The 18928-nt window shown below is 42.4% G+C and overlaps 1 protein-coding gene across 8 annotated transcripts in view; it reads right to left on the bottom strand.

Annotated features, from left to right (window-relative positions):
* Nucleotides 1-7510: 7510 nt before the first annotated feature.
* DLGAP1 (DLG associated protein 1) overlaps nt 7511-18928 on the bottom strand; it is a 960906-nt gene continuing 949488 nt past the window's right edge. For all 8 annotated transcript variants that reach the window (XM_025365244.1, XM_025365243.1, XM_025365245.1 and 5 more), the window contains 2 exons: nt 13968-14120; nt 7511-10861 (listed from right to left, as the gene is read on the bottom strand). In XM_025365244.1, coding sequence (XP_025221029.1) covers nt 10652-10861; nt 13968-14120 — 363 coding nt within the window. In that variant the 3' untranslated portion in view covers nt 7511-10651. The remainder of the gene's footprint in view (nt 10862-13967; nt 14121-18928) is intronic.

The following is an 18928-nucleotide window of genomic DNA, read 5'->3' as shown; positions in this document are numbered from 1 at the left end:
TTTCTTATTATTATTTTTAAATTTTAGATTCTAGGGGTACATGGGCAGATTTGTTACGTGACTAAAGTGCATGGTGCTAAGGTTTGGGTTTCTAATGATGCCATCACTCAAGTAGTGAACACAGTAACTGACAGTTTTTCAACCCTTGCCCCATTCCCCACGTCCTCCTTTCAAAATCCCAGTTTCTATTGTCACCATCTTTGTGTTCGTATGTACCCAACATTTAGCTCCCACTTATAAGCGAAAACATGCGGCATTTGGTTTTCTATTTCTGTGTTTATTCTCTTAGGATAATGACCTCCAGCTGCATCCATGTTGCTGCAAAGAACATATTTTGTTCTGTTTTGTGGCTGTGTGTTTTATGCTTTAATTCTGTAAAGCATTTCAAAGTCTTTCTAGAAATAGAATTTCATTTAAAAAATAAGAAGATGAGGAAGAAAAAAACAACTGCCAACCCTAAGAGTTGGTGTCCTGTGGCATAAACCTCACCTCCCGAGTGTTCCTGCTCTGTTCTCTTCCTGACGGGTCCTGCATGTTGAGCCCCTCCCGGTTCAGTAGAGGGTTCTTATGCCAGCATCTGAGGTGTGCGCAAATAGACCCAATTCCCAGATGCGTTCACATAGGGCGAGGACTGTGCTTACTTCTTCCTTCAGTTCTAGTGGCTTTATTCTGGGAATTATAGAAAAGATTGCACTAGCCGAGCACGGTGGCTCATACCTGTAATCCTAGCACTTTGGGAGGCCGAGGTGGGTGGATCACGAGGTCAGGCGGATCACGAGGTCAGGAGATTGAGACCATCCTGGCTAACACGGTGAAACCCCGTCTCTACTAAAAATATACAAAAAAAAATTAGCCAGGTGAGGTGGCGGGCGCCTGTAGTCCCAGCTACTCGGGAGGCTGAGGCAGGAGAATGGCGTGAACCCGGGATGTGGAGCTTGCAGTGAGCCGAGATCGCGCCACTGCACTCCAGCCTGGGTGACAGAGCGAGACTCCGTCTCAAAAAAAAAAAAAAAAAAAAAAAAGAAAGAAAGAAAAAGAAAAGGAAAATATTGCACTAAAACCACCTCCCCTACACGTTTCTAGAGATACCCTCCCCAAGCCTCATTGAAAGCCAACTGGAAGATTGAAAGATCTTTCCTTCTTCCCTCCCTCCCTCCCTCCCTCCCTCCCTTCTCTTCCTCCCTTCCCTTCCTCCCTTCCTCCCTTCCTCCCTTCCTTCATTTTATCTTTTTTCTTTTTTGAGACAGAGTCTCGCTCTGTCACCCAGGCTGGAGTGCAGTGGTGTGATCTCGGCTCACTGCAAGCTCCACATCCCGGGTTCACGCCATTCTCCTGCCTCAGCCTTCCGAGTAGCTGGGACTACAGGCGCCCGCCACCGCGCCCAGCTATTTTTTATTTTTTTCTTATTGTATTTTTAGTAGAGATGGGGTTTCACCATGTTACCTAGGATGGTCTTGATCTCCTGACCTCGTGATCCTCCCGCCTTGGCCTTCCAAAGTGCTGGGATTACAGGTGCGAGCCACTGCGCCCGGCCTTTTTTTTTTCTTTTCTTTTCTTTTTAGCATCTCTTCCAATTTGCTTTCTGAATGCTTTGTTTCATTGTTTCCCACGGTAGGTGCTAAAACTTATCCATGTTTGGTGAAGCGGAAATCAATGCGGCCTTTTTGGAAAGCCATTTGATAATATTTAAAAACAAAAATGCATGTCTATTTGTCTATGAAAAGAACCTATAAATGCACTTCCACATGTACTGAAGATATATTATAAAACGATTTTCACTGCAGATTTTCTTTTTTTTTTTTTTTTTGAGACAGAGTCTCGCTTTGTCGCCCAGGCTGGAGTGCAGTGGCGCGATCTCGGCTCACTGCAAGCTCCGCCTCCCGGGTTTACGCCATTCTCCTGCCTCAGCCTCCGAGTAGCTGGAACTACAGGTGCCTGCCACCACGCCCGGCTAGTTTTTTGTATTTTTAGTGTAGACGGGGTTTCACCACGTTAGCCAGAATGGTCTCGATCTCCTGACCTCGTGATCCACCCGCCTCAGCCTCCCAAAGTGCTGGGATTACAGGCTTGAGCCACCGCGCCCGGCCAGATTTTTTTTTTTTTTTTTTTTTAAATCATAGCAAGCAACAGAAACAGCGTAAATGTCTATGAATAGGTGGACTACATAATGTATTATGGCTCATTCATAACATGGAAACGTATGAAGCCATCAAAGAGAAAAGGCAGATCACAGTTTTCTGCAATGGAAGAATACATTACAACATAAAAAAGGCAAACAGTAAAGGGAATGTGTATAGCATGCTACCGTTTTGTGGGAAAAAATTATATACACATTTGTATATTCATAGATAAATGTGGAAGGATATACATACAATAAATATACAGGATGTACATACAATAAGCTGTTCAAAGATATTCAGTATCACAGCAAACAACTAGAGTGTAAAGTGGCTCTCCTGTCATTGTCTACCCTTTTGTTGTCTTTAAAATTTTCTTGTGTACTTTTTGTCAGCAAAAAGAACGCAACAAATTGCTCTGTCTTGCACGTATCACACGTGTGAACAAAAGATCTCGTGTCAGACTGAATTCAAATACTCGCTCTGTCACTTGCCAGGAACCTTGGGAGCCTCTCTCGGAGTTCTGTAACTCATTTGTAGTGACCACCTCATAGCACAGGGTTGTCATAAGGATTGAGCTACAGAATACACATGAAACAGTCCAGCCAGGGCACACATTAATAGTAATAATAATAATAATAATAATGGCACTTAACATTTATTTAGTGCTGACCATGTACCTGGGATTGGTTTAACAGTTTTGCATAGGTTAATTCATTTAATTCTTATAAAAACCCTATGAAATGGGTACTATTTTCTTTTCTTTTCTTTTTTTTTTTTTTTTTTGAAGATAGGAGTTTCACTCTTGTTGCCCAGGCTGGAGTTCAGTGGCACGATCTCAGCTCACTGCAACCTCCACGCCTCCCAGGTTCAAGCGATTCTCCTGCCTCAGCCTCCTAAGTAGCTAGGATTACAGGCATGCACCACCATGCCCAGCTAATTTTGTATTTTTAGTAGAGATGGGGTTTCTCCATGTTGGTCAAGCTGGCCTCGAACTCCTGACCTCAGGTGATCCACCCACCTTGGCCTCCCAAAGTGCTGGGATTACAGGTGTGAGCCGCTGCGCCCGGCCGGAAATGGGTACTATTTTTATCCTAATTGTACAAATGGGAAAAATGAGGGACAGAGAGATGAATTAACTTGCCAAAAATACACAGCTAGTAAAGGGTAGAGCTGGGATCAAACCAGGTAATCTGGCTTCAAATCTAGGCTCTTACCCAGTTACATTTGCCCCTGAACCTGCTGGGCAAAATTTTGAGGCTGGTGAGAGAGTGAGTCAAGCTTTCAAGAGAAACGCTGGAAATATTTGTAACCATCTTATAAGCCCAGGGAAATGCTTTCCTATCTGACCCCAAGCCAGAATGTGATCATCAAAATGACACCTGGGTGTGTCTGGTGGAGTATGTGAGGACTTCCCCCACTGTCTTTGTGACTCTGGAGTTACTGGGGAATCACTACTTTGGGCTGAAGCCAACAGGCATCATGGAGTAGGGAGCCCTGTCTTTTATGCATCTACCATCCAACAGACAAATACTAACAGGCATGGAAGACCTGCCCTCCTAAGGAGGCTCGTCCCAGTGACATGGTTCTGTCAGAAGGATTTATCTTGGGAGATGTATTGAGTTTCTCATGGCTGTTGAGAGCTGGTATTTTCTTTCACATAAGCATTTCTTTAATATTTAACCCAAATTCTCTCAGTTGAATATTTAACTCAATTCTAATGTGTTGTCTTTGCTGGAAGAATAGTTGGTCATTGGCCTCCTCATCCTATCTTCAAATAAAGAGCCCTTAAGAACACGATGAGTTTAGCCACTGATGGATCCTTGAACAGGTTGATGCCAAAACATCTTAGGTCCTCCTTGGTAGAGAGCTTTCCTTTCTTTCTTTTTCTGCAGAATTACCCAGAATTATCTAAATAATCATTCCCCACGTCACCATTATTGATGACGTGCTTAACCCTCACTTGAATTCAGTTTGGAAATCCCCATTTTCCTGTGCCAACCCCTCTCCACTGTTCCAGTGTTTCAAACTATTGATCAATTTTTACTCTCTCTGCAAGATTCCCTGGATTTTGTGTTGAACAACCTGCTGGTCAAGGTATCCCTGGTGCATTAACGCAAAACTAGACACACAGGCACCAGCTCCTTGGACGGTATCCCTCGTCAGTCATTCCAGACTCATTTCCTTGCTTGACTAATGTTAAGGAAAAGTTCAGGAGCCCTCGAGTTGCTTTCATGTTTGCCAAACGCAGTGTTGGAAGTGCCAGGCTCACCACGACCTCCCAGGCATTGCTCCGGCCAGCGGCCAGGCTGCAGAGAAGAGAAAAGGTCAACCCCTCCTCAGTAAAGGAAGCAGGACTTTCTTCCCGGCGCGTGCTGAGGAGGAGGGGCTTCTCAGGAAATATGTTCAACTAAACCAAACAGGAAAGGAATCTAAGGGTAAATTATTTAAACTATCCCCTTTTCACTTTTGCTCAAGTTCTGTCTTTGAAATATGCTGCTTCTCCCACTTGGGAATTACAGACACACATCATACCGGCTGAGGTTATACAGCACATTAGATTTTATTCTAGAAAGGAAATGGTGTGACAAATCTGGTATTTTTTAAAAAGTCACATACAGCAGTACACATTTCCACATAGCAAGTGTTTACTCCCTAAGGCACACACACACACACACACACAAATCCTCTCAAATGAACCCTCCTTTTTTCAGTGAGTAGAATATTTTTATTGAAACCTGGGGAGATGTTTCTTCGACAATACCATATGGGGACATCTATTGTACCTTCCAGCTCCTTAGAGGTTTCTGCTTTTACTTTCCATAATTGAAACTGCTCAGAGAAAGAAGGAAGTGTTCATCAACTGAAAACTATATTTGCACATCTCTGAAGGGTAGCTATGTTGGAATGGTTTTTATTTGTAGCGCATTGGTCCTCAGAAACAGTAAAAGCATCTGGATTTAAGACTGCAGAAATCTGAAATTGTTGCTTATAATCTCCTTGTAGAGTCAACAGGAAGAATGCGTTTTCCCCCACTGTGACAGAAGAAAGAACACAGGCTCTATTTGCTCCAACTTCCCCTTTTCCAAAGTGAAAGGAAGAGTTTTTCAATTGAAGAACCTCTTCATTGAGATCTCAAAAGAAGCTTGCTAATAACACTAATTTACCTATCAAGTTTCCACATGAAATTAGCACCTACTTCTTCAAGCAGACAGACAAGAAGTGTGAAGAGGGAACGTGGCAAGCGTAATCAGCACTAGCGACAATATTTTGCCCCATGAATAGCAACAGCTCCATCAACTGCATGGCAGAGCTTGACTGGCATTTATGAAAACATTTGCTTGCTCTCAGCCACCTTCTCTAAGTCGAGGCCTGTGCTCAGTTACAAAGAAGACCTATAGGAGTAATCCCTTGACTGTCTAAGCCAAGACACAGGAATCAGGAATCACACTGGGGCCTCACATTCCTGCGATTTTCTGATGACGCCTTCCTGGACCAGCAGTAAACCCAGAGGAGAGCACAGGACTAGCGGGGAGCACGCTAGTTCTCCTCTCTATGCTTCATGGGAGAGGATGAGTGACTCACAGTCACTGTAAGTAAACTTGTGCTGGTAATTGAATTAGAGCTGAGAGGGTTTTCAGACAGGGCCACTAGTTTGTTTGCAAAATGAGTTGATTCGATCTTGGCTAAGCAGCTGCAAGTCAAACAGCCTATTGAGCAAACCCGAGGTAAATTTCAGCACCCTTTAGTATCAATGGCATTCAAGAATGAACACGTTCAGACGCTATGATTTTTAAGATGTCATTTATTTAAAGCAAAATCAGTTTATATTCTCAAGGGGTGGATTTCAAAGATATAAAAAGAAAAGTCATGCTGAGAACAAACAATTTTGTTCAATTTGTATATAAAACCTAAATTACATTTTTTTTTTTGGAGGGTGAACTCTGTAATAAGGGAAATGGCTTCACTGAAATTCAGATTTCTACATGCAAAAGCTAACTCATTTTGTTTTGGGATTAGCTAAAATGTTTAAAGAGCCCTGATGAAACAGATGAATTAATTTGTGAAAAGGCAAAAAGTATAATCACGGTTCAGACTACATGAATAGTCAGTGCATGAACCAAAGTAATGAGGCCTTTGTAACCTCACAGAGATTTAGTCACTTGATCATTCCTCTTTCTAAGCAGTTTCTAAAGTACAGTGTGTTATTCCGGTGACTGGCATAGGTCTTGCTTATGTACAAACATTAGAAAAAGTGGCTCATGTGCTTGCTGATTTCCAAGGTTGTTGCATGTAGGTGAAAAGTTGGTGGGGATTAGGAGGAAGCACTGTGGAAACAAGTTTTAGAGTTGTGGCATTTTCAGGTAACAAATAAATGCAAGTCCACATCATAAAAAATTCTAATTTACCCTTTTTTGGGGTCAATTTGTATTTTTTGTTGTTGTTGTTGTTGAGACAGAGTCTTGTTCTGTCGCCCAGGCTAGAGTATAGTGGTGCGATCTCTGCTCACTGCAGCCTCCACCTCTTGGGTTCAAGCATTTCTCCTGCCTCACTCAGCCTCCCGAGTAGCTGGGATTACAGACATGTGCCACCACGTCTGGCTAATTTTTGTATTTTTAGTAGAGACAGCGTTTCACCATGTTGGCCAGGCTGGTCTCAAATTTTTGACCTCAGGTGATTCACCCGCCTCAGCCTCCCAAAGTATTGGGATTACATGTGTGAGCCACTGCACCTGGCCAAATTTGTATTTTTTTAAATATATATATATAAAGTAAGGTTTACAAATATGACCTAAATGAAAAGCAGATAAAATTGACAATGGCAAATAGTTACCAATTTTAAATGTGGCAAGAATAACAGCGACGGCACTAAAGGAGCTCAATAAAGCCTTGGGTTCTGGACTCAAATCTGTCTTTTAATAATTGTGGCACATTGGGCAAGTCACTAAACCTCAGTGAGGCACAGTTTTTCATTATTGCAAGGATGTAATGAAAGCTACAAAGCATTTTTCTGATTTTCCCTACACTTGAGAGTTGTATAGGAAACAAAGTGGATGAAATGTATGCAAAGAAATCAAAGTAGGTAAAACTGACATGAATATGCACATTTGAAAGGTTCATCACTCCTTCATAAAATAGAAAGTTAGTCTCAGCTTCTGAACTGAAACTTCACAAGTGTGATTATCAGAGTAAAAGGACTTTTTAGTTCTTCAGTATTGAAACCCCTTTAAACAGGATGTAAGTTCTCCCTGCCTCATCAACAATGAATAGCCCATGTGCTGTACAGTGTAAGTTAGAATGATACGCTTCTTAACTGCAGAAGTATTCCCCTCAAAAGACAATGAGTTATATTTTGGAAGAAGTGGGACTCTAGAAAAAACACACCAACCTGAAAGCAGTGCATTAATTATTTTATTAATTTCTTCTTTTTACATTATGGGAAACATTCATCTATTTACAATTTTTTTTGTTCACACACAATCTAGGTAAATAAGCCTATGAAATTCCAATTCATAAAGCCATAAAAATGTTCCCCACCCCTCCATCTGAAGGCTTTCAAATGAATCTTTTTTTTCCAAACCAAAATAATTTTTAAAAATTACATTTGGGAATTCAGATATGCTAGTGATTTACATTCCAGTTATTTAAAATATGCATCTAGACATGTTTTAAAAAAGAAATGGTAAATTCACAAGGATAAGGCTTAAATGAAAGTGGTAATGCACAGTAAAACATTAAGGAAACATCTATAAATAACAGAAATATATTACAAATAAATTAGTTCTATTTACCATTTCAAATATTAAAAATCTTTAATCCATTTCATCATCTCTCTTTACAAAAAGGTTATGTGAATTGTATGGAAACATCTGCAAAAAATATAATAAATACTTAATTTCTTTGAACGTTTTTTGATGTGGGAGACAAACTTCTTTTGTAATCCCCCCCTCCCCAAGAAAATGCCCAACACCTTTATACCAAAGTTAAACAAAATAAGTAATTTTTCAGGGTACATACATTTTCCATTATGAACTAAAAAACATTTCTACAAATTACATCAAAAAGAACGATGTAACAAAGGTTATGCTCATGAATGTCAGTTTCAGGGGTCAAGCAGCATTGTGTGGGGTCATGTTCTAACATCAATCATTAGTTTTTTATAAAGTGTTTGTACAATTTAAATTGTATTTTCAAGGAAGGCAAAGGTCATGATGCCCTGTAGGCCTTGAGCTAAAAGATTTAAAATTCTTACCAAAAATAGCTTATGAATATACAAATACCGTTCACTTAGACAGGATAAATAGGCCTTCTCTTGTCTCTCTTTAAAATATCATGGGCTAAATTAGTTTCCAAAGAAAATATTGTAGGATGATCTTGAATCGTATTGGAAATCTATTTCTTAATCCAAATCTTAACTCTACCTCAGGGCACGGAGCTGTAATTGTGAGCATGGGTCTTGGGATGAACGCTGCTTCTTTCATATTAATCTGTGAGTTCCAAGTCATTCTCAGTATTGAATGTGACCATAGGCTACCCAAGTGGCAGTTGGCCCTACTTGATGCAAGCTTTGTGTGACTTTTAATTGCTGCTACAAGGTAAAGAAAAGGTGTATTCTTTTTAAAACTAGCAAATACTTGAAGCTCAAAATCTCTGTATGTTCCAATTTCACAAAGCACTCAAAGTGCTTTGTTCACCCTAGTTAAAAGTTGGTTGGTTGGTTTCAAAATAAGTGAGTAGCCCTTTTCTTGTAAACCACAGCAGTAAACATTTGTGCCCTGTTTATAAAGGTAGCTCAAAGCATCGATGGCTCTGAGAGGTAGCGAATTCTCTAGTGGTTTTAGAATATGTCCGTGAAAATATTTGTTGCTAGAACCCATCACCTCTCTTAATTTCATAAGTAAAATTAAATTAGCACCTGGCTATGAGAGTGTATTTTAAAAAGCTTCTCTGGTGCAAGCATATTTGATGTATGTTTTTAAAAGTCTTTTGTTTTTAATTTCTGATGCTTTAGGGTGTGAGCTGGACATAAAATGCCAGTGATACTTAAGATTGCCACATCCTAAGTGTTTAAACTGTGACGAGTAAGGGCATTTAAAGACAACTTCAGCTAGATACCGATGCATGCTGCCCACCAATCATAACGAAAATTCTAAATCCACACTCTCTGCCAAAAGCCTCGATTTCGTTCAGTGTTTATGAATCATGACTCCCCGACCTCTTCATGGCTGTTGACCCTGGCAGGTCGAATTTCTTCTCTCACTACCTGGAACCTGAGGATGGCAGCGCTGGCTCTTTCGAATGAGGCAGTGTGTCTATTGGGGTCAAAATTTAGCCATCTGACATAGGGCAGAATTCTATGCTAGGTCCTACTGGACTCTAGTAGTGAGAGGAGACGAAAGGAGAAAATATATCTGAAATATGAACTACTTGGGTTAAAATAGACGGATGTGTAGCATTCAAAGGGATGGTAGGAAAACCCAAACTCTTCTCTGAAAACAGCCTTGCTGCCATTTACAGTGCTTTACAAGCAGATATGTACTTATATATGTGGAATCAGGTAGGCCCACCTGGATGGACACTAACAAATTAATAGAACCGACACTTTCCCTTTAAAAACAGCCGCCACGACAACAGTAGAAATAGACACAGTACAATAAGAGTTGAGAAAACATTTCAGGTCTAGATTTTCTTAATAATAGGACAAAAAAAATCCCTTAAGTCATATCCTAAACCATCAGTGCCTCCTTTGCCTTGCTTCATGTTATTGCCTTTCAGAATAGATTAATTTCCCTGAAAGATCGAATTTACAATCTTCTGCTGATTGAAACATTTGAAGCTGTGATTGATGAAGTAACAGTGAGGCAGTTTGTGCAGCTGTGAGTGTGCAGGTGCCCCCAGCACCTGCAGATTTCGCTTCTCCCATCCTTGCTACGCATCCAGGTCCCCCACCCCCAGGCCAGGCTTGGGCCCCTCTCTCTGTGTCCCTCATGGATTCCAGTGAGATGGTGTGATTTCTGAGGTCGTGAATAAAGTGCTCCATCTGCCTTGTAAAAAGAATAACCATTTAGGGGAAATAAAGGGAATCGGAGGCCTAGTTTCTTTCATGTGGAAGACGGTAAGTCCCAAAGGATCACCCTGTGATACTGGATTTCTGAAATACCCTATGGTTTTATATTGCTGAACAGACTAGCTCGAGAGAACTGAGGATGGCGGGTGACCTAAAGGCGTCACTTCTACACAGGTGGGTTTGGCTTTGCCCAGAAAATAAAGGGTTGGATCTCAGTACGAGGCAGGGTGACGGCATCAGGACAGGGGGCGAAGCTCGGTGAAGAAGAAGATGGGCAAACGGGTTCGGGAAGTGGGGGGCTTCGCGGGGACTGGGGGGCGGCTCCTGCGAGATGGACAACTACACCACGACAGTGGAAGTCACTGAGCTCGGAAACAGACGGGCTCGGAGGGGAAGAGGGAGCCGGCAGAGGGGTGGCAGGGGGAGGGGGACAGATACTTGGCGGCGGCGGCCGGGCTGCAGGGCGCTCAGAGCCGGGTCTGCGCCTCGGGGATGTAGATCTCGATGCTCTCGGCGCTCTCGGTGGCCGAGTTCTGGCGGACGGACGCGGCGCGCTTGGCGGCCATCAGGCGCTTGCGGGCCTCCTGGCGCTGCGAGCTCTCCAGCGAGCGCTCCCGGATCAGCGGCGCGGGGCCCTTCGCCGGCTTCTTTGGCACTGGAGGAGGGGCCCTTCTCTCCTGATCAAAGCAGAAGGTTCAGGACATTACACAGCTTCTCAGGACAAGCTTGGGAAAAACTGGGATAGGTCAGTAGTTAGAACACACATTTTTTACCTAGGGGTGGTTAGTTCTGATCTGCATACTGCATATCTACTTTTTTCTTCCTTATTCTGGCTTGGGTATTCAAAAGATGCAGGAAAAAAAAAAAAAAAAAATTCCCGGTAAGCTTAAGGCCCGGGGTAAGGCTGGGTTGCAGAACTAGGTCTCTCCAAGGGAAGGAAGTGGGCATTGTAAAGGCCCCCTGCGGAAAGCCTGCGGCTCCCAGCACATTGAGTGTGGTTCTCTCTGGAGACTCCAAACTCCTCCTGGTGCCAGAGATGGGCCAGGAAGCAGCGGCTGCAGCAGCATCTTAGCACCCCTGCATCCCCTCTAAGGACGCAAGTCACCGGGTGCAAGCTTGGTTCAGAGCTTAAAAACATGTCCGCCCTGTCCCCGGCCCGCCCACCCTCCCCTTCCCCCCAAAGCTAAATAACCAAAGGAGGAAGAAGAAATATTAGATTGTATTCTTTAGCTTTGTTGGTGCTACACCAGGTTAGACCCTTTTGCACACCACACACGAACACACAAGCCGTATACAATATACAGGGTCACGGGAGCGGGAGGCCATTGATATTTCCTACACTCGAGAGTTCAGTCAGTTCCAAGGTGACTCTGACTAGGGACCTCGGGATAACTGTGGTGGCCCAGGAGGCAATTCCAATCACAGGGGCAGAAACTGTGCCATGAAAAGTTGACACAGGATGAAAGAGGTCATTCCTCTTAGCAGCAGCAAACTATGGAACGGGCGGATATTTTCAGTGCCCCAGCAAAAACAAAAGACAGTCAGCTCTTTGGCATTAAAAAAAAAAGGCAGCAGGAAAGAATGGCATCTAGACCACAAAGGACTTTTAGGGAAAGAAGGTTCAAGTTGTAGACTGTGAAAGGGTGCACATAAAACTGATGTTTTCATTTTGAACAAAATACCCTCCATTCTCATAAAACGAAGCGTGAACATTATCTTAAAATACAGATTCAGTGATTCTCCAAAGGCACTCTTTGTGTCTTAACACCGATGCTCAACACAGCAATTCCTCCCTGCTTGCCAGGGCAAGTGCCTAGTTCAACTTCTCACCCTGGAGCTGCCCCACCGGCTGTCTAAGGTGGAGTCTGCGTGGCTTAAAAGAGAAAAAAGGAGAGCCTGGAGTGCAAACTATATTCTACCAAGTCTGATTATGCTTGTTCATTTTTCTCCTCAGGTTCATGGGGTGATGAAAAGCTCTGATCATAGGCAAAGTCCATTAAAAAACTTAAAAATCAAGCTAACTAATGATTTACTATGTAAATATCAGTAGGTTACATATATCAATTCTTAGCATCATTTCTTTTAGACATTTTAAATCTTCATTGTGGAATAACTCAGTGGATATTTTTAGGAATATGAATACTGGATTTTTAAAGTCATTTTCCTTATACATTTTGATTTTTTAAACAATTATTATTATTATTTTAATTTTTGAGAGAAGGTCTCGCTCTGTCACCCAGGCTGGAGTGCAGTGGCGCAATCATGGCTCACTGCAGACTCAAACTCTCCGATTTCAAGCAATCCTCCCACCTTAGCCTCCCAATAGCTGGCACTATAAGTGTGCACCGCCACGCCCAGCTAATTTTTGTATTTTTTGTAGAGACAGTGTTTCACCATGTTGCCCAGGCTGGTTTTGAACTCCTGGACTCAAGTGATCCACCCGCCTTGGCCTCCCAAAGTGCTGGGATTACAGACATGAGCCACCGTGCCCGGCCAACAATGATTATTAAAAAATTATATCATAAAAAAATAAATGAATAAGAAATTAGATTGATCAGCTCTGGAAACTAAATTACCAGTGTGTGTGCATGTGTAGTGTTTTCTTAAAATAAGACTGATTTAAAGCTTATCTAGCAGATAGTTTTAAACACAGATTAAAGAAAACTAGATTGGGTGCAAATGTTTGGCTTCCCAAGTGAGAGGCCACATGTACATCAACAGTACTTTCCAACTTAACACTACAACCCCCATTTTGATGGTGACAGAATTGGAAATGGGGGACAGTGATGAGAGCATCACCCTCTTGTCACTTACAGATGGTCCCTTGGGACTGGATTTTTCCTGGGAGCCCACTGACCCCAAGAACCCTGAAAACATGATATGCGGCAGCAGAATGGATTAGATTGCTGTTAGCTCTCTGACGGGTGGGGGGACCTGAAAAGAACAGGGCCACCAGCATTACAAGGGAACAGCCATTCAATTTTCGGAGGTTGATTCTCTTGGAATTATTTGACCTGAGGCCATAGGAAAGCAAAGGGTTAAAAAAGTCATGTTCGACACGCCAGCCTGGGGAGCTGGACGTTGGATACCTGTGTGAGCCTCGTGGAACACCATAATCAAACGTGAAAATTACAGTTGATTAATTAAAGTAAAAGAATTTAAGTCTTTATTTCTAAACTGTTGCATGAGGACCCCGGTGAGCAATATTCCCCAAGGCAAATCAACCAAAAGCAAAACTCTTTTGAAAAAAAAAAAAAATCCCAACATTTATATAATTACTGTGAAACTTTATGGTATATATATTTTTAGACTTAAACAACAGTAATTTCTTTATTATTATATTTATGAAATGATTATCAAAGTCAGTTATTTTTCAGGGCATCCTATTTTTCTTGAAAACACATCCTAGGGGTATAAGGAAGTTGAATTCTTGTTCTATGGATTCATGCACTGAAGATGTCATTTATTTTAGTTTAAAAAGCAAAATGGAGGCGGTTCCTTCCAGTAACTAAAATGGTTTAACTTAAAGTTTAATTAACAAAAAAGCCACATTCCCATTTTCCAATTCACAGAGACAGGTTTTTCTTTAAAAATATGCCTGAAACATATTACAGATAATATCCCAAATGGTTACTATGTAAACATTGTCATTACAATGAAATGAATATGATATCAGCTCCATTTCACATTGTAAACAGCAGGACTGAATGCAGAAGCCTACTTAGACTGTCCAGTGTTTGTGCAGGTTTTTAAATGAACCATACAAAATCTACATTGTTCTACCTTCTTGTCAAGAGGATCCATCTGTTTCCAATTATTGGCCTTTAACTGATGAAGTTCATCAAATTTCATACTAATATTTTCTATGGACAACTGCAGCATGTCCCAAAACCCCGCCAAATCCTGGGAGGTGGGTCTTGGATGAGCATTAGGATTCTGCACAAGAGAAAGAAAAACATTCATGCTTTAGAGGCAATTCTCGACAAGCACAGGCCCAAAGAGGCATTTTCAAATATTTCAAACAACATAAGGAGGATGAGTTCCTTTCTGTTTTCAGACATGAGGTAAAAGTGAGGTTACAAATGGTAATTTTATACACTCATCCATTTGAGTCAGTGATTCTCAAATGTCAAGGTTGTAAAACTCTTCTGTTGTGAGACCACATCTATCAATTCAATATGGTATGGGGGAAGGGTCTAAACATATGGAAAATCCCAGAACGTGTGATCTACTACAGGATGCATTTTAAAACACCATATTTAAATGAAAATGCCATTTTTGAAAAAAAATACAGTATATTATTATTAGAGTTTGTATTCGACTACATGCCATACAATTTATCCAGAGAACAGATAAGGACTCTAAAATAAGATTAGTTTAAATATTCATGTCAAGTAAAACACTAGGGTAAACAAATGATTAGTAATAAAATATTGGATTTTCAAAGCACTATGTGTTTAATAATTAAGATGTTTAATAATATAGGAAGTAATTTTATCATAGGAAGTAATTTTATCATATGACTGCTTTGAGAAAATCATTTGGAAAGCCATTCATTTTAAATTGAGCATAAAATCATATAGCAAATGTGAGAACACATTATCTCCACATACATATATCTACATGTCTGTAACGACCCATTTGCTAAGTAATAGTAAACATTCTTTAGTGTTTCAGGATTGACTTTCTTTGCCCCATCTACATATCCCTGATAACAGAATGTATAAACCTGAATTTATATGACCTAAGACAGAAAAAACACAGCTAGGAGGCTGAAAATGTCATACTCTTTGTTAATCACTACCTGCAGCAGTAGCTAAAGGCATTCATGGTTAGATGGGTAGCAGCCTCCATATGTCAAGAGATCTTAGGGCCAGGCGCAGTGGTTCACGCCTGTAATCCCAGCACTTTGGGAGGCCCAGGTGGGCAGATCACAAGGTCAGGAGATCAAGACCATCCTGGCTAACACGGTGAAACCCTGTCTCTACTAAAAATACAAAAAATTAACTAGGCGTGGTGGCAGGCGCCTGTAGTCCCAGCCACTCGGGAGGCTAAGGCAGGAGAATGGTGTGAACCCGGGAGGCGGAGCTTGCAGTGAGCCGAGATTGCACCACTGCACTCCAGCCTGGGTGACAGGGCGAGACTCTGTCTCAAAAAAAAAAAAAAAAAAGAGATTCTAACTGGTATCTGTTTTGGTGACCTCTTGGTATTTCAGGCAACTGGATAGACTGTGAAACTACACGTCCTATAATAACATGAATGAGGCCAGTGTATGCTTTTAAAACTAACCCCTAATAAAACTGATATCAGAATTTTGGAAAGTACACGGTTGATGACCATCAAAATAATGGATTGGAAAGATGTTTTAAGTTCTTGGGTGCACCAGTATTATTGGCCTACCTCAAAATAAAAATAAATGAAGGCTGGTTGTGGTGGCTCACACCTGTAATCCCAGCACTTCGGGAGGCTGAAGTGGGTGGAACACCTGAGGTCAGGAGTTCGAGACTAGCCTGGCCAACATGACAAAACCCCATCTCTACTAAAAATATAAAAATAGGCCAGGCACGATGGCATATGCCTGTAATCCCAGCTGCTCAGGAGGCTGAGGCAAGAGAATCTCTTGAACCTGGGAGGCAGAGGTTGCAGTGAGCCAAGGTTGTGCCATTGCACTCCAGCCTGGGTGACAAGAGTGACACTCTGTCTCAAAAATAAATAAATAAATAGATAGATAGATAGCTAGTTCTGTTTATAAATGTATAGTTCCCAAAGTGCCCAAAAGTTCTAAAGTTCATTAGAAGAAATAAATTTTAAAGTTTGTGGCCAGGCGCGGTGGCTCAAGCCTGTAATCCCAGCACTTTGGGAGGCCGAGACGGGTGGATCACGAGGTCAGGAGATCGAGACCATCCTGGCTAACACGGTGAAACCCCGTCTCTACTAAAAAATACAAAAAACTAGCCGGGCGAGGTGGCAGGCGCCTGTAGTCCCAGCTACTCAGGAGGCTGAGGCAGGAGAATGGCGTGAACCCGGGAGGCGGAGCTTGCAGTGAGCTGAGATCCGGCCACTGCACTCCAGCCCTGGCGACAGAGCAAGACTCCGTCTCAAAAAAAAAAAAAAAAAAAAAACCAAAAAAAAAACCCCAAAATTTTAAAGTTTGTAAGTGTTTGATTCATTATTAAAATCTATTCCAATGATGTCTGAATTAATGAAAGGGTTTCTCTGTAGTATTCTGATTTAGTAAACTAAAACAAAAAAAAGGATTTTTCAATATTTAGATTTCCAGAATAGACAGGTACAAGCTTTGACCACGTGTCTGTGGTGTCAGCTACCCAGGAGGCGGAAGTGGGAGGATCACCTGAGCCTGGGAGGTGGGAGGCTACAAGGAGCCGCGATCGTACCACTGCACACCTGCCTGGGCCACAGAGTGAGGCTGTCTCAAAAAAAGAAAGGAAAAGAGAAAAGAAAACACTGCAGTGTACCTACACTCTCTGATTCCACTGAACTATCATTTCGTACATTGATGTACTGAAACAATGTAGCCAATAGGCCTGGTGACCTCAAGACTTCATTGATTTTCAAAATGTGAATAGTTTAGTTTTAGTTACCAATGAGGCCAAATAGATTGTAGGAGCATCAAACTGTATTTAAGAGGCCCTTCGTCAAAACTTGTATCTGTCTATTCTGAAAACCTAAATACTGAAAAATACTTTTTTTTTTTAGTTTACTAAATCAGAATACTACAGAGAAACGCTTTCATTAATTCAGACATCGTTAGAATACATTTTAATACTGAATAGAACACAAACTTTAAAATTTATTTTTTAATGAACTTTACAACTATTGGGCACTTTGGGAACTATAACTTTATAAATATATCTATTTATTTATTTTTGAGACAGAGCATCACTCTTGTTGCCCAGGCTGGAGTGCAATGGCACAATCTCAGCTCACTGCAACCTCTGCCTCCCAGGCTCAAGTGACTCTCCTGCCTCAGCCTCCTGAGCAGCTGGGATTACAGGTATGCACCACCATGCCTGGCTAATTTTTGTGTTTTTTGTAGAGATGGGGGTCTCACATTGTTGCTCAGGCGGGTCTTGAACTCCTGGCCACAAGATCCTCCTGCCTCGACCTCCCAAGTGCTGGGATTACAGGTACAAGCCACTCCGCCCTGCCGGTGTTTTCTTAAATGTATTTAACTCTGTATAATGGGCAATTTGTTCCTTTCTCATAAAGAATCTCTTTGCTCCCACATCATTAAGAAGATAGACAGAGAAACAGAGAGAAAGCGTTTAGGCTCAGCCATTCTCCAAATCAGTGAGTCGTGTGCAGCGGCAGCTCACTCCTTAATCTGAGCCTTGGAGACCAGAGGTGGGGGCTGGAGGGGAGAGTGGGGAGGGTCAAGGGAGGCTGGAGTCCTTGGTTTAGTTATGTTGGAAGAGGCCAACTTTTGTCTATTCATTCTAAGCCTGAGAGTCTAGTTTGTGATAATGAGTAAGTGTTTTCAAAATAGAGCTATGATTTTTCTCCTCAGAATAGGAACTCTTCAAAGGAGGCTGGGTCTGGTTCTGACAAATTACGGTGCCACTTTCATGCAGCTGTGGACCTCAGCAGTGCTGCCACCAGGCCGCGGTGCCTCCTGGGGCAAAGGAGCATGGAGCTGAGTCCACTCCGCGATCAGGAGGAGTGAACTCACATCCTGGGTGGGATTTATAGGGATTGTGGTCGGATAGACTGGGATTCGAATCTTGGCTCTGCCTTTTACCATGGGGCTGTGGGCAAGTTTCTTAGATTTTCCGTGCCCATTTTCCTCATTCGTAAACTGTCATTAAAATGTCACTATCGGCCGGGCGCGGTGGCTCAAGCCTGTAATCCCAGCACTTTGGGGGCCGAGGCGGGAGGATCACGAGGTCAGGAGTTCGAGACCAGCCTGGCTAACATGGCGAAACCCCGTCTCTACTAAAAATATAAAAAATTAGCTGGGTGTGGTTGTGGGCGCCTATAGTCCCAGCTACTCAGGAGGCTGAGGCAGGAGAATCGCTTGAACCCGGGAGGCGGAGGTTGCAATGAGCTGAGATCGTGCCACTGCACTCCCAGCCTGAGCAACAGAGTGAGACTCCTTCTCGGAAAAAAAAAAAAAAAAAAAAAAGTCACTGTCAACTCCATGTGTTTTTTTTGAGCATGTAACCAGACCAGGAATGTAAACGCTCTCAGCATGGTGTCAGGCGCATGTCAGGCTCTTGACTTGTTTCCGGAGGGGCCTGGTTTGACCAGCATTGTGACTCTCTTCCCCCACTGTGCCTCAGTCTACCTAAAATATGAGAAGCATAGTTTACCACCTATGTGCTTCTAGTGGCCAAGAAATGTGAGCCCATAAGGAACTAGGAAACGTCAAAAGCTGGCTTTAATGAGGTTAACATTTTCTAGAAATCTGCACATTTTTGGACCCAGTGCAGTGGCTCACACCTGTAATCCCTACACTTTGGGAGGCCGAGGAGGGTGGATCACCTGAGGTCCAGGAGTTTAAGACTAGCCTAGCCAACATAGCCAACATGGTAAAACCCTGTTTCTACTAAAAATACCAAAAATTAGCTGGGTGTGGTGGTGGGTGCCTGTAAACCCAGCTACTTGGGAGGTTGAGGCAGGAGAATAGCTTGAACTGGGAGGTGGAGGTGGCAGTGAGCTGAGATCGTGCTATTGCACTCCAGCCTGGGCAACAAGAGTGAAACTCTGGGCTGGGCACGGTGGCC

Source organism: Theropithecus gelada, chromosome 18, assembly GCF_003255815.1.
Source record: "Theropithecus gelada isolate Dixy chromosome 18, Tgel_1.0, whole genome shotgun sequence".
Taxonomy (NCBI): Eukaryota; Metazoa; Chordata; class Mammalia; order Primates; family Cercopithecidae; genus Theropithecus; species Theropithecus gelada.
This window is presented reverse-complemented; position numbering and strand designations above follow the sequence as displayed.